This window comes from Orycteropus afer, unplaced genomic scaffold (genome assembly GCF_000298275.1).
Source record: "Orycteropus afer afer isolate SDZICR_OR568_19922 unplaced genomic scaffold, OryAfe1.0 scaffold00239, whole genome shotgun sequence".
Classification (NCBI taxonomy): Eukaryota; Metazoa; Chordata; class Mammalia; order Tubulidentata; family Orycteropodidae; genus Orycteropus; species Orycteropus afer.
In genome coordinates, this window is record NW_006921826.1 from 328,351 (window position 1) to 351,718 (window position 23,368).

Below are 23,368 nucleotides of genomic sequence, written 5' to 3' on the forward strand. Positions count from 1 at the left end.
TGGACTATATTAAGAAGAATGCAGCATCACGATTGGAGGAAGACTCATTAACAACTTGCAACATACAGATGATACAACCTTGCTTGCTGAAAGTGAAAAGAACTTGAAGCACTTACTGATGAAGATCAAAGACTACAGACTTCAGTATGGATTACACTTCAATATAAAGAAAACAAAATCCTTACAACTGGACCAATAAGCAACATCATGATAAACAGAGAAAAGACTGAAGTTGAAAAGGATTTTATTTTACTTGGTTCTTCAATCACCACCCACGGAAGCAGCAGTCAAGAAATCAAACAATGTATTGCATTAGGCAAATCTGCTGCAAAAGACCTCTTTAAAATGTGAGACAGCAAAGATACCACCTTGAAGATTAAGGTGTGCCTGACCCAAGCCATGATGTTTTCAGTCACTGCATGTGCATGTGAAAGATGGACAATGAATAAGGAAGATCAAAGAAGAATTTATGCCTTTGAGTATTGACAAAGAATACTGAACATACTATGGACTGCCAGAAGAATGAACAAATCCATCTTGGGAAAAGTACAGCCAGAATGCTCCTTATAAGTGAGGGTAGTGCTACATCAATGCACATACTTTGGACATGTTATCAGGAGGGACTGGTCCCTGTAGAAGGACATCATACTTGGTAAAGTAGATGGTCAGCAAAAAAGAGGAAGACCGTCAACAAGATGGATTGACACAGTGGCTGCAGAAATGGGCTCAAACATAGTAACCACAATTGTGAGGACAGCACAGGAAGAGACAGTGTCTTATTCTATTGTACACTGGGTTGCTATGAGTCAGAACCAACTCAATGGCACCTAACAACAGTAATAACCAAGACTGGAGGCAAGGAGGGAGTGGAGAACTTCATTTACATTAGCTCAAGAAGGATATTAAACAATCTTTGAATTGAGAGCTAGAGTTCAGAAACGCATCTGGTGGATTCCCAATACTGGTTATTCCAACATCCCCAAAGAGAAGCAAGCATGGATATCTCTAAAAGAACTGAAGGATTTATGTTTTCCCCCTAAACCTCAGAAAACAGTTTATACATAGTTATTTAGTAAATTGATGGAGTATTAGTAATCCAGGTAGTAGAAGAAACAAAATAAACGTAATTGTATAAAGTTCCAGAAACACTTTATTTAAAAATGGAGTTGTAAATGCATAACAAAATAACATAAGTAATAAATGTAATAAAAATAAATAAGGAGAATAATGTATTCATACAAAATAAAAATAACATAGTAAAAGGCCAAATGTGTATCAATGAACAAAACTGTGTAAACATTTAAACAATAATGTAAGTAGATTCTAGTATTTTCCTAAACAACTCCTTACCTTCTACTTCCATGTGGATATAATCAGTACCCAAACATTAAATAAAAGAAGGAACAATGGTGATTATTTTGTTTGACTTTTTAAAAAATGGATTGAGCCTGTTTTAATATTTATTTATTCCTTCAATGCATTTTTATTTTTCTATTCATGTTCTTTAATTTTTTTTTTCAATCTTACTTTATTAGAGAAAATGGGGGAATTTAGCTTTATAAGAAGAAACTCATTTACCTTCTTTTACTCAACTTAAATAAAAATATGTGATCCATTATACATCAGACTTTGTTTTTACATCTCTACAAAAAAGTTTTTTTGCATCTTTACTAACTGGTCCTTTAGTACAGGATTTTAAAAATCCTGTAAAGTTTTGAAATGTACAGAATTAGTTTGTTTCTTAAACAAATGTAGCACAGAATTATGCTGAAATATTAAAGACCATTTCATAAAAGTTGCAAAATTTGCCATTTTAATGCAGACTGATGGAATCAAAGGACAATCTTTGCCTACTAATAATACTGAACTGAATTAATATTCACCCAAATTATAGTGTTCTGGAAACACAAAGATAATTAGTTTATTAAACTTATCCAAATGTAAACTTGGGGGGGAAAAAAAGGTCTAGAGAAGATAATTTCATAGGCTTCCTGTTTAATAGTATAGGCCAAAAGCCTTTGTCATTGTCGTCTTCCAGAGTCCTTATAAATGTAAGACTGAGACAGGAAATACTATTGGGTCCTACAGGGAAAGACACAAGCAATTCATTGCTTGGGAGTGAAACTATCAACTAATCTTATGACTACTGGTTCTCCAAGTCTCCTAAGAAAGAAAAATTTAACATCATGATCATTTCAAGGGAATTTTTTTTCCAACTGTCACATATAAACTTGGTAACACAAGACCAATATACATGTTCTTAGTTTTAAAAATATACTCCACCTAAACTATCTGTCTAGTTTAATCCTTCTAGTTATCATTTGACCTAAAATGAGACTAAATCTTATTCCACTGAAAAAAAAAAAAAAAAGAAAAAAGTGCCAAATTGATCTTTTCAAAAGTGGAGTAAACACTGTGGGGTTAAAACAAATACAGTATTAGCAATCTCCTATGTACAAACAAAGACAATTAGTCCTTATTGGTATATATATGTCCACCTACCACTCCCAGCAAATCTTAGTGCAAACATAATAATTAATCTCCATAAACCCCAAGACAATTTATGTAGCAACAAATTTTATAAATCACATGTATGTTGGAAAATTTAGGACACACGAATGAATGTTTTGAAAGGTCTGTTTTACTGTGAAGAGTAATATATCATTGTATCCAATGATAATGAATACTAATATAAATCCTATTATTAAGAAGCAAATATAACTGTTTAACAAATCTGTACAGATGAAGAGGAAGTCCATTTCAAGGAGCAGCTTGGCACAGAAGACATGGGGTTTCAGAAATGTTGGGTATTTAGTTTGCTTGTAGGTCACATCATGGCTTAAAAAAAAAAAAGAAAAATAAAGATCTATGAAGGGAAAGGATTCAATCATCGAATTCAATCTGAAAATCATAAAACCACAAAAGGTGAAACTGCCGCATCAGCATTTTCCTATATGTGCATCAACTGGTTATCTAAAGGTCTTGAGAGGATTAATATACCATATTATAGATAGAAAACAAACAAATAAAATTAAGAAGACAGGGATAACAAAACAGTAGTTGACCAAGTGGTCTTGTTTTGTGTAAGTCAACACTATGCTGCTTCCAATATTCCTAATCATTCCACAGGCAATTATTTTTTAACAATCAAGAGAAAGTCAATCATGTACTGTAACATCTTCCTCTTCCCCATCAGGGTTGAACCTATTGAAATGTATACTGAAATCAGCTTCAGATTCGGCATTCTCAAACTCAGCTGAGACTGAGATAGCAGCAGGATGAAGAACCCTAGGTTCTGGTTGGCAAAGTGTCAGTGTCTGACCGGGGCTGCTGTGGTTATTCACAGGACTGGACTTCTGTTTTGGAGGAGATGGCAAGATGGCACTAGGAAATCCCATGTTATTCAGAGCCTCCAAAGTCCCATCTGGGTCAATCATAGCATTGATCGCTGAAAGGTATGAAAAAAAAAGGAGTTGAAGGTGAAAGATATAATTCTAAACACAGCTACATTTGGATATGAATATAGCTTATGATTTTGATATTTCAGTATTTGGTGCTTAGGTGATCTTAAATTTGGCTAATCTTTCCAATACTGTATTTTAAACCCTATTCTCAATAATTATGTGGCTGACCAATAGTAGAGATTGTTGTTGTTATTGTTATGTGCCGTTGAGGTGGACTGACTCATTGCAACCCCTCCTTGGGTTTCTGAGGCAGTATCTACGAAAGCAGATTGCCCAACCTTCCTTCTGAGGAGTGGCTGAGGGGTTTGAACAGCCAGCCTTCTGGTTAGCAGTCAAGTGCCTTTTGTACTCTGCTACCAGAGCTCCCACAGTAGAGATTATACAGACCTAAATGCTTTTTCTAGTAGCCTAGACTGGTTCACTTATGGGCATTTCAGAACCTGTTGGAAAACTGGGATTTGGAGATGTGAAATTCAAAATAGGCCTTTCTGAAATCTGCTTTCACTAATGTGAGAGGACAGTGGAAATCAGATTACGATTTTAATAAATACTCCTGGCCCCACTTATTCCTCAGATAACTGAGGGTTAGTTGCTGAGGTGGGATTCAGAGTAACCTAAAGGTTGGGGAGGCCAGAATGCTAACAGCATACTTTGAATGCTTCCACAGCATGCTACTGCTCACCCTGGTGAGAGTGCTAGGACACTAACTATGCGCAGATGGTATGTATCACTGAGCCATAAGGATACCCTCACAACTTCAGTACTAAAATTTCATGGCAGCCACAAGAAGCCAAACAACTTTTGCTATTTCCCTAGGAGGGGCCAGTTAAAGACCAGCTTTCAATCCAAAAGATCCATCGCAAGACGAGGAATGTTCTTAGGCAGTGATTTTCAACTTGGCATTGGGTAGGGTGGAGATCTTGGAAAAGGAAACATTATAGATATAAGACTCATTTAGGAAGTTCTTTTAAAAGTACACCCTCTACCAGCTAACAATCACTGTGTTAGCAAACTGTTTTTATTTATGGTAGCATAGTGGCTAAGACACTTGCCTGCTAACCAGACGGCTGGTGGTTCAAACCCACCAGCCACTCCTCGGAAGGAAGGTTGGGCAATCCTACTTTCGTAGTGATACTGCCTCGGAAACCCAAGGAGGGGTCGCTATGAGTCAGGGTTGACTCGATGGCACATAACAACAACAACAATCATAATCCTTAGGTGTGCTAAAATGGAATAAAAATTAAGAATCACTTAGGTAGGAATTAAGAATCACCACTTATTACGCCTATTATCAATAAAGACTGAGTAGAATTAGCAGGGGACTCTGAATCATCTTGTTAGGTCAAGATATGCATAGCCATTCATGCATGATCTAGATCTGATACAAACCAAAACAATGTCCCTGGCAAAGTTTAGGAGGTAAACATTTCTTTCACTCTTTTCTCTCACTTTATTGGTTCCTAGGACCAATACGCACTCATTTCTTGTGGTTCATCCAAGCAAATATGATTTATATTAGAGAATAAGTTTACCTGAGGTTATAATCCAACATATTTTAAGATTTTTGGAATCAAATGAATAACGCTAACTGTCAATACTAAAGACTTAACAGTGTGTATGTGCTTTTATAAGGAGAGATACTAGGTTTGACCAAATAAAATTTTTAACTGCATACACACTTTAATTCATTATTTCATGTATATTTGTCTATATCTTATATTATAGACTATAGTGAATTAGTTTATAACATCTAACCTATTGTCAAATATAAAGCACAAATTTAAATTTACTATCTTTTTAATTCTTCATATTGTGTTCTAAAATTTGTTTGATTAATTTGGATATGTGAAACTCCATATTTTTATCTACATGTCATTACATTGAGTCAAATGATAGTCTAATCATTAGAATATTTTAAGAAATACCCCTTAGAATACACTTATCCTAAATGGCTTGTTCTTTATACACAGTTCAGAAATAAATTTACCTTGTAGCTGCTTTTCAACTCTTTTCAGTTCTTGTAAGATAGAAGAAATCTCCTGCAGGGAAAGCAGTGACAAAAATTAGCTCACTTTAACTTAAACATTTTTATTTGACAAGCATTGAATCTCACACTCATTTTGTGATTCTTAACATTATCTATATGGAACTACATTAGTGCCAACATGACAAAATAATTATGATATGCAATCAATAAGACTCAAATTTTTACATCTTTAATGCTGACATAAAATATTCTTATTTTTTCAATGAAATAATGTTAGTGGGTAATGAAATATTAAGATAATTTACTTGTATATGAGCAAAGATTTTTGTGAAATCTCTTGTAACAATGTTATAAAAGTGCCTAAGGATTTCCTTCAGAATAAAATATAAAAATTTCAACCTCAATATTTAAATGACTCTCAGCAATGAAAATCTATTCAAATGACTGAACAACAAGCATTCCATTAAGTAAATGGAAACAAGGAATATCTGAGTTTAGCTCTTATTTCAAATTTCATATTTATAATGTATAATTATGTACAAGAACAAGAATATATAATAGTGAGAAACACAAAAGTTTCTTCCTTTATCCTCTCTGCAATCAGTATTTTAAAGCCCTATGAGAGAGTTGAAGGCATAATAGTTCCCAAATTTGTTCATTTATATCTTCTTTTATAAATGTCAATAAAAAAATAGTTAAAAAGTAGGTATGCTATCTTTTCCTTAAAATAAAACCCTGCTATAAAGTGTTTTAATCTTCAAGAAAAATTACCATACCATGCTTGAAGTTTTCACAATAGGGACTTCACTTTCAGTTCTTAACTTGCTTTCTATTTCTTCCCAATTCCGATCTTTGTCTTTAAATAATATTCTATAAATGAACAAATAAGCATGTTATTTTTCACATTTTAAAATCCTATCACACATCTTTGTTAACTGTAATACTAAAAACAACACATCTTTTAGAAGCTACATACAGAAAAAAAACCTAAAACCTAACCATTGCATGAATTTAGAATACTGAGTCAATGTTAACAATGAGGAATGTGAGAGACGTCTATTTAAGGGGAGAAAAAGAGAATGATTAATACATGCATAAACTCTATTAATCTCATTCTTTATTGTAAACTAAAACTTAATGTAGATTACCCTAACATTTTTTCTAATATTTTTAATTAACATCATCAGGGCCACTTATAAAGAAACTACAGCTTTATTCAGGTATATGCATGATAAGCATTAAGATGAAATAAAGATGTAAATAGGTTGAATTAGGTATGAACAAGTGTGTCTGTCAAATCTTATACAGAAAAAGAATCTTATTGGTTAAACAAAATGTGAGTATTACATAACAGGTTGAAAACTGGTACACAGTTACTGTGCTTTTCTTTAAAAACTTTAACTCATTATATTTATATGTTAATAGTAATCTATCAGGTGTTAAAATGCTATCTTTTTCATAAAAGCAATTGCCAATAAAGACAATTATCCATGTTAGAAACTAAATTCAAATATCTCAACTTAAAAAATAAAGATGTATCACAAAATTTTAATCTGCTTTTCAAATGTGATAATCTTTTCTCCCCAATATTTTAGAATTTATGAGACATGCTTCAGCAGTTTTAGACTGATGTAAATTCTAGCCATTTGTTAGACTTCTTTTAAAATATCTTCACTGAGTCCAGAAATTAGTTTAACTACCTTATATAATTAATACGGTATAATAATAAAGTAAATTATTACTACTGCGAAGCTGGTCAGTATTTAAGTAGTAAATTAAATTAACATTCTTATTTGTATTTCTTCAAAGGTCAATATACCAGGTTCACCTTATTTAAAAACATGAAATTCATCAATATCAAATTAAGTCTGGAACATGCTTAAAAAAGCATGATCTGCTATAAGAATATTCTTCTGACCTACTATTCAATTCTCAAAATTTAAAATATTCTTGCTGGCCATCTTTCTAAGAGCTGCTGTCCTAACTACTATGATATTAAAAACCAGTTGCTGTCAAGTTGATTTCTCATTCACGGCAACCCCGTGTGTGTCAGAATCAAACTGGGCTCCCCTGGATTTAAACAACTGATTTGTCAGAAAGAGCCATAGCCTCTCTTCTGAGGTGTGTCTGGGTGGACCTAAATCTCCAACCTTTTGGTTAGCAGCCAAGAATATTAATTGTTTCCACCACCCAAGAACTCCACTATAACATTAAGACGAGAAAATTACTATGTGACTTTGGAGACTTCACTCTTATATAAGATTATTTAATCAATGTTTATTTATTCCTTTAGTTATTTCATTTATCTATTCATTTAGTTAATAATCCTTCCATAATGCCTCAGTCTTAGAATATAATTCTAATGGAATTTATTTCAAAATAATAGCAATTATGTATCACCTTCAACTATAATGACTCATTGAACCAAATCTGAGGCATGAACCCTGGTATTAACAGTAGGTAAGTGATTGGGTCATACAAATTTTTTTAATTCAAGTGTGATAATTAGTTATCATTAAGAACTTAAGATGTATCCTTAACATAAAATGTATCCTTAACATAAAATGTACATATTCAAGTGAAATACTTCAGTATTTCAAATAAGTCAAATCACATGTAGATAGCAGAAACAGCTAACTTTAACACAAATTGATTGGCTCAAATAAATGAGCTAGAATAGAAATTTTATAAAAGCAGGTATATTTGTTTTGTTCAATGTCTAATTAAAGCGTGCCTGGAATGTGCTTTGGGAGCTCTGGTAGTGTACTACTTGACTGCTAACCAGAAGGCTGATGGTTCAAACCCACCAGCCACTTCTTGGAAGGAAGGTTGGGCAACCTACTTCTGTATTGATACCGCCTTGGAAACCCAAGGAGGGGTCACTATTAGTCGTGGCCGACTCGATGGCACATAACGACAACAACAACAGAATGTGCTTTATAACTATTTGTTAATGAACAAATATTAAAGTACTATTCTGTGAAAAGTTAAGTTTATTTATAACTCATATGGATAGGTGATAACTGTTAATGGCAATTATATTAAAGCACAATGCATGGTAATAAAATCGTAGTCATTAAAACAGGTTTTAAAATTATTTATATGTATAAGGTAAACCAAACACAACCCAACCCACTGCCATCGAGTCAATTCCGACTTACAGCAATGCCCACTACATTTCCAAGGCATCTTAATGGAAGTAGATTGCCCAATCTTCCTTCTGTGGAGTGGCTGGTAGGTTTGAACCACCAACCTGGTTAGCAGTAAAATGCCTCAGGCACTGACCCACTTTATGTGTAAGATAGTCCTTACGAAAAGCCAAAAATGCAATTGCTTTTCACTACTAAGGTAGTATACGTCTCATGTTCCAACAAATGTGGCGAGACTTTCTATATATTTCACTGATATTCTCTTGAAAATGTCAATATATTATTAAGTGAAAAGACCTAAGAGTAGAAAGTAAATATAGTATGGTTCTATTTGTAAAAACTTTGAGAAATGAACTTGGAGCGGAGAAATACATATTTTATAAACACATGTTCATGCATTACTTTTGTTAAAAATAATACATAAATTTAAGAATAAAATAAAGAGAAAAAAATGACAAGACAGTGCCGATTACACTTCTTTTTAACATAATAAATTTTAGACTAATATTTTTCTAGAAGGTAACAAAGTAAACAGAGGGTCTGGGATATTTTTTAGGAACATAAAGCTCAAGAAGGCTCCATCCATTACTTAACATGCCAAGTAAAATTTAGCTCTGGTAGCATAGTGGCTAAAGCACTTGACTGCTAACCAGAAGGCTGGCGGTTCAAACCCACCAGCCACTCCTCGGAAGGAAGGTTGGGCAATCCTACTTCCGTAGTGATACTGCCTCGGAAACCCAAGGAGGGGTCGCTATGAGTCGGGGCCGACTCGATGGCACATAACAACAACAACAACAACAGGTCAACATTCTAAGTTTTCCTGGAAAATAAAGTAACTTTCATAGTAGGTTAAAACCTATTTTGAAAAATGTTGGTCTTTGGAATACATTACACATAATTTTTTAAAAAGATTTTTTTGAAATCAGTTTTGAAAATAATTTTATTTTAATTACTACTCTTAAACTATGTAATTAGCCTTATAATTCAATAAAAATGGTTTTCAATGTGTTTTTACTATTTATTAGTACTCATTGAACACTGATGAAATGTATTACTTCAACATATGTTGTTGTTGTTAGGTGTGGTTGAGTTGGCGCCAACTCATACTGACCCTATGGACAACAAGAATATTGTCCACTCTTGTACCATCTTCACAACCCTCGCTATGCTTGAGACCATAAATGCAGCCACTGTGCCAATGCATCTCATTGAGTGTCTTCCTCTCTTTTGCTGACCTTTTACTTTACCAAGAGTGATATACTTTTCAGTGAAAGGTCCCTTCTGACAACATGACCAAAGTAAGTGAGGCAAAGTCTAGCCATTGAGTGGCAGTATTCCAGCTGCACTTCCTCCAGGACAGATTTGTTCTTCTAAGAGTCCACAGTATTTTTAGTATTCTTCACCAACACCACATCTCAAAGGAATCAACTTTTCTCCAGTCTTCTTTATTCAGGGTCCAGCTTTCACGTGTGTATGAGGGCACTGAAAATACCATGGCTTGGGTTAGGTGCACCTTAAGTCTTCAAAGTGACCTCTTTGCTCTTCAACACTTTACAGAGGTCTTTTGCAGCAGATTCACCAAGTGCAATACATCATCTGATTTCTTGACTGCTGCTTCCATGGATGTTGACTGATGATCCAAGTCAAATGAAATCCTTGACAACTTTTATCTTTTCTCCATTTATCATGATGTTGCTTATTGATCTATTTGTGAGGACTTTTGTGTTTTCTTTATGTTGAGGTGTAATCCCTACTGAAGACTGTAGTCTTTAATCTTCATCAGCAAGTGCTTCAAGTTCTCTTCACTTTCAGCAAGCAAGCTGTGTCATCTGCATGTCACAGGTTGTTAAGTCTTCTTCTAATCTTGATGCCACCTTCTTCTTCATATAGTCCAGTTTCTCAGATTATTTGCTCAGCATACAGATTGAGTAAGTATGGTGAGAGGAAACAACTCTGACATACACCCTTTGTATTTTAAACGATACAGTATTCCCCTTGTTCTGTTTGAATGATAGACAGACTCTTGATCTATGTAAAGGTTCCTCATGAGAACGATTAAGTGCTCTGGAATTCCCATTCCTGGCAATATTATCCATAATTTGTTATGATCCAGACAGTCAAATGCCTTTGCACAGTCAATAAAACACAGGTAAACATTTTTTCTGGTATTCTTTGTTTTTAGCCAAGACTTATCTGATATCAGCAATGATATCCTTCATTTCAAACCTTTTTCTGAATCTGGATTAAATTTCTGTCAATATACTGCTGTAATCATTTTTGAGTTATTTTCAGCAAAATTTTACTTATGTGTGATATTAGTGATATACTTTGATAATTTTCACATTCTTGTGGATCACCTTTTTTTGGGATGGGTACAAATATGGAAATATGAGAAACAAATACAGAAATTTGGAAGACAGTTACCTGGCTGAATAGAAGAGATTCATGTTTGTGCCATTTCAACATATAAGCAATATAAAATTGTATTTGTTTGGAATAGTACAATTCACATGACCAGACAAGGTTCCATCATATTAAAATTTTTTAATTACAGGAATTAGAAACTAAGCTATAGGATCAATGATTTTGTGAAATATTTCAACATGATGTCTTTAAGTTTATGTTTTAAATTACTAAGGAATTTAAAGGTGTAAAACAGTACTTTGTATTTACTTTGAGGGTAATCTTTTCTAAGGTAAACATGTCCATTTCAGAGGTAGAATATTATATATATATATATATATATATATATATATATATATATATATATAAAATCTGGTTGGGCAAGCCTACTTCCGTAGTGATAATATTGCCTCAGAAACCCAAGGAGAGGTTGCTATGAGTTGGGGCCGACTCGACAGCAAATAACAACAACAACAACATATGTTTCATAAACTAAGTATCACACCTTTTATGCTTTTTCTCAAGGTTAATTTTTTTTTATACTTTTACTATATGTACAGTAAAAATATAAAAATTTTTCATTATATATATATCTATAGAGAGAGAGAGAGAGAGAGAATGAGAAATTATTTCCACTGCACCAACAATCTTATGAAGTAGACAGTGAAAGTATACTTTTAACAGCATAAAATGATAAAATTGGATCTCAGAGACAATAAGTAGCTTGTGCAAGGTCACACAGTGAGTGGTTGAGGTGAAACATACCCTCAAGTCTTCTGTTCATTAGTCTGGTCCTCTATTCTCAACACTTCAAACTCCTCAAAAGTTCATTAATATAGTCCTTACTTTCTCAAGTCTCCTTTTAAATGAATTTTTTTCTAGCAATAGTCAAGCTATAAAGAAAGAATGCTGTTTCTTCCATTCCTTTTATTTCAACAAATATTCATAAAGATTACAATACAGAACGGAGTAGTGAAGAACACAAAGTTCAATATTAAGTATTTCCCCACTCACAAGAATTCAGGCTATTTATCTAGCTTATGGTTATTACTTACACCCAAAAGGAAAAGAACATAATGTTGATAGCAGTAAGATTCAGTTCTATTGCCTTCACTAACTCCTAACAGTTGTGGCAGCCGGTGTGAAAAAGTTAAGATGAGTAATAACAAACTTAGGTAAAAACGTTTGAGGAATAGAACAGTACCTGATCTTTCCAGCTGTTTTATCTATAGATTGTCTTATTTTCCTAGAGAACTGAAAGACGGATGACAATAGCAAATTATCTCCCATGACCTGAAATATCCAAAGAAAAAGTAAACATCAAAATATTACCACTGTATCATATAAATCACCAAAAGCACTAGTAACAACTCTTTACAAGGCATTTAGTATTTATGTTATTTTTTATAAATGATAATTGAAGAATAAAATTAGAGCAAAATGTAACTAAATGAGACAAATTAACATTATTAACCTAGGAGTTTCTTTTAATTAACTTGTCAAGTTTCCATATTATTTTGGTATTATTCATTTTCTTATAAATCCTATTTATGTTACCTTCAATTAAATCATAACTCTATCTCTAGTAACTCCAAACTATCATAAAAGGAAAAGGTATAGTTTAAGAGTACTGTATTTATTATTCATTCTTTCACCAGTAATATGAACACAGAGATTAATAAGAATGTAATCCTCATAATCTAGGGCAGGTCTAGTGGGAGATAAACATAAAAAAAGTTTTCTCATCTAAATGATACGTTTTGGTGATGGGGAAGTGGTACCATGATAGTTGAGATCCACAGGCTAACCACCAGGAGTTGGCCAGCTTATGTAAAAGGCAAATAGTAAAGATTTTAGGCTTGTGGGCCACATGGTCTCTGTCACAACTATTGAATTGTGCTGTTGTAGTGTCAAAGCAGCCACAGACAACAAACAAACAAATGGGCAAGGCTGTATTCTAAGAAAATTTATTTACAAAAACAGGTGGTGAGCTAGCTGTATTTGGTCTGTGGGCTGAGTGCGCCAACACTTGGGCATAACCATGAAAGGCATATCTGGTACAGTATGCTAGAAACAGCATTTAATTTGGGGCTAGATGTGGGTTCCAAAATCAGCTTATCTTGCCAGAACTGTACCCAGATTCTATAAGAAAATCCAGAAAATTTCTGGATATCAAGAAACTTTGAAGAGTAGTGCTGGAGATAACAGTAATATATAGGAAATACAATTTTACATATTGGATAAGAAAGTATGTAAATAAATTACTCTAGATTTTGTAACTCAGTGTTATAAAGAAGAAATGGAGTTCAATGAGGGGAGCATAAATAAGGAAGTTATCAAGGAAAAATCAGAATTTCAGAATGGTAAGTATTTTAATTTAATGAGGGAGAAAAGATCACGTAGGATGTTTAAAGCAATAGAAACAAAGGCAATGAAAGGATACATAGGACACAATCCTGTAATGACAGTAATAACAATAATCCACAATTAGACAGACAGATATACAAGCTGAACAAGGGTAGGAAGGTGAATAGGACTACACTCACAAATATATATAGGTTCGACACAGTATATTTCTATATATGTATTTCTATGTGCTACAAATATAGCCATTATTATAGTAGAACATACAAGGAGCAAAGTTATGAAACGTCTTAGCATTACCAAACACCTTGAGGGAATGAGTCACTAGGCATGGGGGGCTTCAGGACCAGTTTTGGGGGACATCAAGCTCAACTGACATAATATATTCCACAAAAACAATATTTCTACATCTCACTTTGGTGAGCAGTGACTGAGGTCTTAAAAGCTTGGGAGTGGCCACCTGCTGTAATTGATCTTAGGGGCTGAGTGGCCTCCAACTCACAGTGCGACCCCACGTATAACAAAACCAAACATTGCTCGGTCCTGCACCATTTTCACAATCCTTGCTATACTTGAGCTCAATGTTGCAGCCACTGTGCCAATCCATCTTGAGGGTCTTCCCTACTTTCACTGACCCTTACTTTACCAAACATGATATCCTTCTCCAGAGAACGGTCCCTTCTGACAACATGACCAAAGTAGGTGAGATGAAGTCTAGCCATTTTCACTTCTAAGCAGCATTCTGGTTGCACTTTCTCCAGAACAGATCTGTTCGTTCTTCTGGCAGTCCATGGTATTTTCAGTATTCTTCCTCAACACCATAATTCAAACACATCAACTCTTCTTCAGTCTTCCTTATCATTGTTCAGCTCTCACATGCGTAAGAGGCGACTAAAAATAACATGCCTTGGGTTAAGTGCACCTTGGTCTTCAAAGTGACACCTTTACTCCTTAATATTTTAAAGAGGTCTTTTGCAGCATATTTGCCCAGTGCAATACAGCATCTGATTTCTCGAGTGCTGCTTCCATGGAGGTAGCTCTGGTAGCATAATGCCTAAAGCACTTGAATACTAACCAGAAGGCTGGTGGTTCAAACCCACCAGCCACTCCTCGGAAGGAAGATGGGGCAATCTACTTCCGTAGTGATACTGCCTTGGAAACCTAAGGAGGGGTCGCTATGAGTCGGGTCCGACTTGATGGCTCATAACAACAAGCTTCCATGGGTATGGACTGTGGATCCAAGTAAAATGAACTGACAACCTCAATTTTTTTTCCAGTTATCATGATGCAGCTTACTGGTCCAGTTGTGAGGATTTTCATTTTATGTTGAGGTGCAATTCATACTGAAGACTAGTCTATGATCTTCATCAGTAAGTGTTTCAAGTCTTCTTCGCTTTCAGCAAGCAAGGGTGTGTCATCTGCATACTGCAGGTTGTTAATGAGTCTTCTTCCAATCCTGATGCCATGTCCCTCTTTATATACTCCACCTTCTCAGATTATTTGCCCAGCACAGTGATTGAGAAAGTATGGTGAAAGGAAAGAACCCTGACACATACCCTTCCTGATTTTAAACCATGCAGTATTCCCTTTTTCTGTTCAAACAACAGTCTTTCGTTCTATGTACAGGTTCTTCATGAACACAACTAAGTGTTCTGGAATTCCCATTCTTCTCAATGTTACCCGTAATTTGTTATGATCCCCACAGTTGAATGCTTTTGCACAGTCAACAAAACACACGTAAACAACTTTCTGGTACTCTCTGCTTTCAGCCAAGATCCATCTGACATCAGCAATGATATCCCTCACTGCACACCCTCTTCTGAAGCCAACTTGAATTTCTGGAAGTTCCCTGTCAATATACTGCTCCAACCATTTTTTAATTATTTTCAGCAAAGTTTTACTTGCGTGTGATATTAATGATATTGCTAGATAATTTCCACATTCTTTGGGATCACCTTTCTTTGGAATGGGCACAAATACCAATCCCTTCCAGTCAGCTGGCCAGATAGCTATCTTCTAAATTTCTTGGCACAAACAACTAAGCACCTCCAGCACTGCATCCATTTATTGAAACATCTCATTGGGTACTGCATCAATTCCTGGAGACTTGTTTATCGCCAATTCCTTCTGTGCAGCTTGGATTTCTTCCTTTCATACCACCGTCTTGATCATCTGCTACTTCCTGAAATAGCTGAACATGAATCCATTCTTTTTGTACATGACTGTGTATTCATTCCTTCCATCCAAGTGGACATAACATAGTCTACAAAGACAATGTTCTACATCCTACTTTGGTGAGTAGTGACTGGGGTCTTATAAGCTTGTGAGCAGTCATCAAAGATGCAACTACTGGTCTCCACATCTCAAGCAAAGAAGAGTGAAGAAAATCACAGACACCTGGAAACAATTAGCCCATAGGGCCAATGGACCACAAGAACCTCAGTTTCCATGACCCTGAAACCAGAACTATATGGTAGCTGAGTACCACTACTGACCACTCTGATAGGACTGCAGTAGAAGGTCCTGTTTAGAATGGGAGGAAAAAAAAAACATAGAACAAAACAAAAAATCATAAAAAAGCCCAGGATTACTGGTCTGCTAAGACACTGGTGAAACCCCCAAGACTCTGACCCTTACTTATCCTTCAAGCCTGGAATGAACAGATCACCCCATGGCTTAACTTCAGCCAAACAACAGGCAGACCTGTAAGGTGAACAATAACATAAGGGAGGTACTCCTTAACAATCAATCCCATGAGATCAAAGGGATAGCATTTCCCCAGGGATAAAGCAAGAAGATATAGGAAAGAAGGAAGAATGATGGGAAACACAGGGAGGAAATGGGAAGAGTGCTGTTGCACTGTAGGGACTGCAATCAATGTCATGAAATAGAATGTGTATGAACCGTTGAATGGAAAACTAACTTGCTCTGCAATCTCTCACCCAAATCATAAGAAGATGTTTTTTAAAAAAACAGATTTATTGTGGAAAAAACACAAAAAGATAAAAGGACATTATGATATTTTATGAGCCTTGAGGAAATAAGCCAAATAAGGGTATAAGGTACATACTAATTAGGAAGAAGTGAGAAAGAGCAGGATAGTCTAAAGAAAAATTGCAACACAAAATAGTATATCTCCCTTTTCTATCTCATAAAGTACAGCTAAATCCTATAATTTATTAAAAATATTAAATAAATTTCTGATTTCAAACTTGATCTAATTATCAATTTAGATGTTTCTATCCCCTTTAAAAATACAAATTTCTTCCACATGGTTTTATTTAGAGGAATTTGTTTTCTTAGACCTCAGGACATAATGCATATGGACAGGATTGGAGAATGAGCTCTTTTCCTGATACTGAGAAAAACAACCAACTATCAGTTCATGTCAAAAAAAGTGTGTTGTAAAATGATCTGGTAAACTGCAATTGCAACTTTGGAGCTAGTGACATACTTTCCCATCAAGGATGTTCTTTTTACTTGGTCATAATTGCAAGCACACATGATGTTACACACTTTTAGCTCCTGTTCCTTAAACCCAGGGATCCACAAATCTATTATCAGAAACTTCTTTTCTATTCCTTTCCATATTCTTCCTATACCCATCCCATAAGCCTGTACCATCTTAGTGTGTCTGTACCTCAGTTAGCTCTTTTCGTTGGAAGGAAGGTTGAGCAATCTACTTCCGTAGTGATACCACCTTGGAAACCCAAGGAAGGGTTGCTATGAATTGGTTCCAACTCGATGGCACATAACAACAACAACATTTGGTATAACCATTATTTCATGAAGAAACTCCTTTATATTCTTGAATTTTTCCTCTCTTTTCATCTATTTTCCAGTAGCACAGACCTTTTCAATAAACATCTCTTCCAATTTCTCATTGTCACTTTATTTTCAGGAGACAGCATTTTTCTTTTCTGCATTGGTTCATCACACATACACACACACACACAAATGATCCAAGCCTAGATCTCTTTTTATTTCTTTCTCTTTTTTAAATGTAATAATAAGCATCTATGAAACCACCACCTCAAACAAAAGCTAGGACTTTACAATAATCAATGTGGTAGAGTAGATATTGCTAAAAAATACTCATTCTCTTCACTGTGTTCACCACCATGGGAGTATACTTCCCATTCCTTGCCTTTGATTGGAGGCTTGTGGCTTGCTCTGGCTAATGGGATGTTGGCAGCTATGACACAAGTAAAGGCTTGAAATGTGGTTGCCTGGTGGGGCATGCTCTCTTGTGATTCTGACAGAACATGACAGAACAAGTCCTAGCTGGACTACTGGTCCAAGATTTGTAAGAGAACATGGAGTAAACCTAGACCCAGCTTGCAACCTTGAATAGCTCAGCTGAACCCAGCTGTGTTCTTCCAGTGAAACTGCAGGCAAATGATAAATAAGAGCTTACAGCTTGATGTCATATAGAATTTTGTGGTTGTTCATGCAGAAACAGCTGACTGATATAATCTACATCTAGTCATATGGTTTGCTCCAACTCATCTTCCTGTCTCACCCTAACGAAGGTAAGCATCATACTGAATCCTATTCATCATTCTCATGCTTTCCTTTATATATAATTTTGTTCAATTTTTTTTGTTCTAAATATATATTTTCATTCTATTTTATTTGGGAAAAAGAATAACACTGCATATAATTTTTTGAACTTACTTTTGTCCATATAGTAATAGTGCTAAGATTCATCCATATTGTTACATGTTGCTATAGTTCACCTATTTGACTATTTTGTAACTGTTCAACTTGTGAATATACTAGTTTATACATTTACTTTTCTCCTGATACAAATACTTAGATTGTTTTCAAGCTTTTGTTATTGTGAGCATTACTACTATAAATGTTCTTGTGTGTGCCTTCTATTATCAATGTGAAAAGGGTTTCTCTTGTACCATCTTGTACCTACACTAGGAGTAAAAAATGACTGGGTCATGGGGTATGTGTAAGTTCAACCTTAGGAGATAACATCAAACTGTCTTTCAATGTGGCTACACCAATTTACCCTTCCTCTGGCAACATATAAGAGAGCTTATGTATCCACATCTTCACCAAAACGTAGTGTATTAAGACTTTTTAATTTGTTGCCAATTGAATGGATATAAAATAATTCCTTTGTACTTGTGAAATGCATTTTCCAGAACACTAACTGTGGTGGTTAAGCCTGTGTGTCAACTTGGCTGGGCAGCTGATGAGACTGGTAATCAACTCAATAGTGAATCTACTTGAGCAACTACATAGCTGCTTTAAGGTTGTGGTGTGCTTCCTGTATATAAGGAGAATCCTTGGGGAATGGTCTCTAGCTTATGGTGCACTTGGACCCTGCATGTAGTTGTGTCATTGTTCAGCAGCCTGCAATGCTCTGCCAACCTTGGGACTTTCAATGAACTTAAATTAATGGCCTGCTATGTGGTTTGTTGACATTGGGACTGTGCCATTTTACTTGTCAACCTTGGACTTGTCAGCCTCAGCAGCCGGCAGCTATTGAGTGAAGGATGCCTCTAGCTCCAATAGGCCAGGAGCAGAAGGCAGAGCTAGACCCCCATGGTTGAGGGGCTTTTATCCAGCCCTTACAGCCTGGCACTTTGAACTCATACTTCAAGCCTCCTAAACTGTAAGAGAAGAAACTCCTGTTTGTTTAAATTATCCCATTTGTGGTCTATATTCCTATCAGAGCAGCACTAGGTAACCAGAACAGAATATGGTACCAAGAGAGTGGGGTGCTGCTCTGACAGATACCTAAAATGTGGAAACAGGAGTGGAGTGTGTCCTTGCCCCAAGACCCTGGCATATAGCACGAGAGACGGCAGGAGCAGAGCTGAGAGAACCAGCATGAAGACAGCGACAGCCTTACCACCCTACAGAGGAGAAAGCTGGATGCCATTGTGCAGTGGTTTCCTGGGGGAGTGGGTTGCCCTTGGGCGTTAATTGGTAGAAAAGACCAGCATGAAAGGGTGTAGTAGGTTGGCTGGCCCATGGAGCAAGAAAGCTGAGTGCTTTTGAGGCAGGAAGATTTCTTGTGGAGTGGGTTGCCTTTGGCATTAATCGGCATAAGTGGAGAGACCAAGGAAACAGGAAGCAGAGCTGCCTCAGCCTCAAAGGTTAGGACCATGGCCTCTGGGAGTGGAAAGACCATAGCCCCCTAGGTTTCAAAGAGCCAGACCTTTACCAACTGGTTCTGGAGTGTGGGGCTGCTCGTTTATGTGAGCTAGTGGGATGGAGTCAAGCTGCTGCCCAAGAGTGAGGGGGCAAGGCTGCCATGCCCAAGAGGAAGAGGAACGGGGCCTGCCAGGCCAAGGAGGTGAGGTCGCCACTTACAGGAACTAGGGGACTAGAGTCACTCAGTGAGAGAATCTGTACAGATGCCACCCAATGAAGATCTGTACAGGTGCCAAGTTGACAAGGGGTGGAACTGTGGTGGTTAAGACTGTGTGTCAACTTGACTGGGCCTGGTTGAGTGGCTGTGCAGCTGGATGTAGTATTCCCCATGATGAGACTGGTAATCAACTCCGTGGTGGAATCTACTGTGAGCAGCTGTGTAGCTGTCTTAGGGATGTGGTCTGCTTCCTGTATATAAGGAGAAGCTTTGGGGAATGGTCTCTAGCTTATGGAACACTTGGACCCTGCATGTAGCCATGTCATTGTTCAGCAGCCTGCCATGTTCTGCCAATCTTGAGACTTTCAACGGACTTAAATTAATGGCCTGCCATGTGGTTTGGTAACATTGAGACTGTGCCATTTTACTTGTCAACCTTGGGTTTGTCAGCTTCAGCAGCCAGCAGCTGTCTGAGTGAAGAAACACCTCTAGGTCTAGTGGGTTGGGAGCAGGAGGCAGAGCTGGACCCCAAGGCTGAGGGACTTTCACCCAGCCCCTAGAGCCTGGCACTTTGAACTTGGACTTCTAGCCTCCCAAACTGTAAGAAAAAAGAAACTCCTGTTTGTTCAAACCAACCCATTTGTGGTGTATATTCCTGTCAGAGCAGCATTAGATAACCAGAACACTGACTTTCCCTGAACACAGACAGAGTTTCAAAGAAGTAGATAAACTGCTCAGAGTCAGAGTGATTAAAAGTAATGAGCTAAGATTCAAATCCAGACTTGTGTAACTCCAAAGTCCATACACTTTCACTATAAGATCCTGCACCGCTTCCATAAGTGCTAAAAACTTCACTGTGATATGTGAAGAACTAAGACAAGTAGATAAGATGACTAATTGTGGTACAAGAATTACTATGTTAAAAAATAAAAAACTATGGGCATAATCTACAAAAAGTTGTGTTGCATTGCTGGAAATTGTTACATATATTAAAAAAAATGAAGAACAAGAAAATTAGTATCTGTAACTAGATCTAACTACTTAGTTAAAGGAGAAGACTCTGAGAACACACCCCTCCCTTATTTCAAATCCTGACTTCAACATTTACTAAATATATTGTCATACCTTGGGCAAGTTAGTTTGCCTTTCCGTACCTTAATTTCCAAATTTGCAAAAGGTACCATTTCAAAGTGCTGTGAGGTTTAACTGTTTCTCTGTTTTTACATGTTCCTCATAAAGCCTGAAATACATGTTGAAGGCTTCCCCAATTTTGATGAAGAAAGAGACAAGTGAGTATTTTGTAAAAAAAATAAATAAGTCACTTTTCCTAATAAGTAGTCTTTTTTTGTAGCTATTTTCTTTGACTTATATATTATGACTGACTTACTTCATCTCTGCTCCATGTTCTCCGCCTTGTAATTGTTAAGTGATCAGGGTTCTCTGTTGCTTGAGGTCTTGTATCACCAGACCGACAGTTGTTTCCTTCTGGTGGTTTAGAATGAACTAATGGAGGAATCTTTCGGAAGTTGAGGCTTTCATCAAAAACACGATCAACCAACTAACAGGACAAAAGCAAATCATTTTGAGAACAGAGTAATTTGAAAAAGTACAGATAATGGCATAATAATTTTTATGATTAGACAGCTGTTATTCCATTCTCAAATACTAATAGAAGCATGGTATCTTCAATAAACCAATTACCCTTTCTTTTTTATAAGTACAATGGTATTTTTTTTTTTTTGAAGTACAATGGTACTTTTGATAAATTCAATGGTATTTGCTTTATAAAATATATGTTCATCTACATAGGTTTTATATTTATACTCCAAAATATATAATTTTCCTAAATTTGATTTTTCCATGGATAAGATTTCCCCCCTATGGAAAATAGATGGTAAAGAGAAAAAAACAGAGCCATGTAGATGGACAATGAGTTCATTTTGGTCACATTGCCTTACCGGTATAAAATAATGTTTCTTTTTCTTTTAGTTTCCTATCTTGTTTTTTATTTTCCTTCCGAAATCCAGGTGCCAAATTTCTTCACAAGATACATAAATGGTAATTAAGTTTACAGAAGGAAAAAAGAAATTAAATCTACTAAATAAATATTTCAATCTATATCAGGTAAGCTTTTAACAATGCTAAAAAAATGACTAATTTCTCTAAAAATGATTGCCATCTACAGTGCAATTTATACAAATACAATACAAAGTAACTCAGGTTTACTGAAGAGGGAATACACTCTAGTAAAATAGTTTAAAATAAAACAAAAAAGGAAAAATGGAAGTCTATTCCATGAAATATTTGAATAATTTTACTGTGTCTGAGTGAAATGTATAATTGTTAGGTAAAATTCAGTTAGAAAGCTAAGAAAATAGTATCTTTATCATTTTAAATGTACCAGAATAATTGTGTATGTCTTGCCACCAAGAAGATCCTCTTGTTTTCCATCAATAAGGATGATTTTATATACATATACAATTGATCAATGTGGTAACAAAACTACACAAACAGACTGACAAACCGTAATTTACTAAATTAGACAGCAAATGGAAAAAAAAAAATCAAACTGAAATAAAGTGACCATTAAAGAACTAGATCAAAAAAGGAATGTAATGAAAGGCAATGAAAGAAATATTATGAGCACAGGTTACCAGAATTAAATTTGTCAAAAAGGCTACTCATTTTGGGCTACTATTTAGAACACTATTTTGTAAGATTAAGGAAGTGGAATTATCTATATAAGGGGATGTTATCTTTTCTGTAAAGTACTAGATAATAAATATTTTAATTTTGTGGCCACATAGTAGTCTTTGTCTCAGTTATTCAACTATGCTACTGTAGCACAAAAGTAGCCATGCTGCTGTTTTTGTTAAGTGTTTTCTAGTCAATTTCAATTCAAAGTAACCCCAAGTGTCACAGATGACAAATGAGCATGGTTGTGTTCCAATAAAATTTTAATTATGCATACTGAAATTTGAATTCCATATGACTTTTATATTAAAAAATATTCTTCTTCTTTTGATTGTTTTCCCAACCATTTACAAATGTAAAAACCAATCCTATCTTTTGGGTCATATAAAAACAGGTGGAAGGCTATAGGTCGCTGACCTATCAAATTCAGAAATTCATTCTTTCAAATGCCAATCCTTTGCTCACACACTAGCCCCAGATCAAGATAGCCAATAACGCCAGAGAGTACCATTCAATTTGTTTATATGTTAATGGCATGTTCTGAAGCAATGTTATATAAATGGTGCCCTCTGGAGTTGTGCAACAGAAAGCTCTACTTGTGTGTGGACAATAGTCTATATATTCTAGCTGAAGTTCCAGAGTTTACAAAAATATTTGTAAACTGAATAGGTATGTATTTGTGTGTGTGTGTGTGTGTGTATGTGTATATATATTTCAATTTTCCAAGTATTCTTGTGTATGTATGTATATATACACATAATTCATCAACAGGATTATTTAAAGTAGTAATACTGTAGAATTTTTCTATTTTTTTGCTAGTAGAAATATTTTCTAGTTACCTAGCTATGGAAATATCTTTTTAATTGTAGCATTTTCATAGCCAAGCTTTACATAATCATTTATCAGATTTTGGTTTGCTTTTCAGATACCATTTACATTTATATTTTAAGTGAAACTATGGACCTATAATTCA

General features: G+C 35.5%; 1 protein-coding gene across 1 annotated transcript in view; it reads right to left on the minus strand.

The window, feature by feature from the left end:
- Nucleotides 1-3,158: 3,158 nt before the first annotated feature.
- The window catches only part of CEP170 (centrosomal protein 170), a 200,486-nt gene continuing 180,276 nt past the window's right edge, over nt 3,159-23,368 (minus strand). The window contains exons 15-19 of the mRNA XM_007949140.2: nt 21,089-21,259; nt 12,208-12,296; nt 6,228-6,321; nt 5,452-5,503; nt 3,159-3,448 (exon numbers count right to left, since the gene is read on the minus strand). Of these exons, the coding sequence (XP_007947331.1) occupies nt 3,159-3,448; nt 5,452-5,503; nt 6,228-6,321; nt 12,208-12,296; nt 21,089-21,259 (696 nt within the window). The remainder of the gene's footprint in view (nt 3,449-5,451; nt 5,504-6,227; nt 6,322-12,207; nt 12,297-21,088; nt 21,260-23,368) is intronic.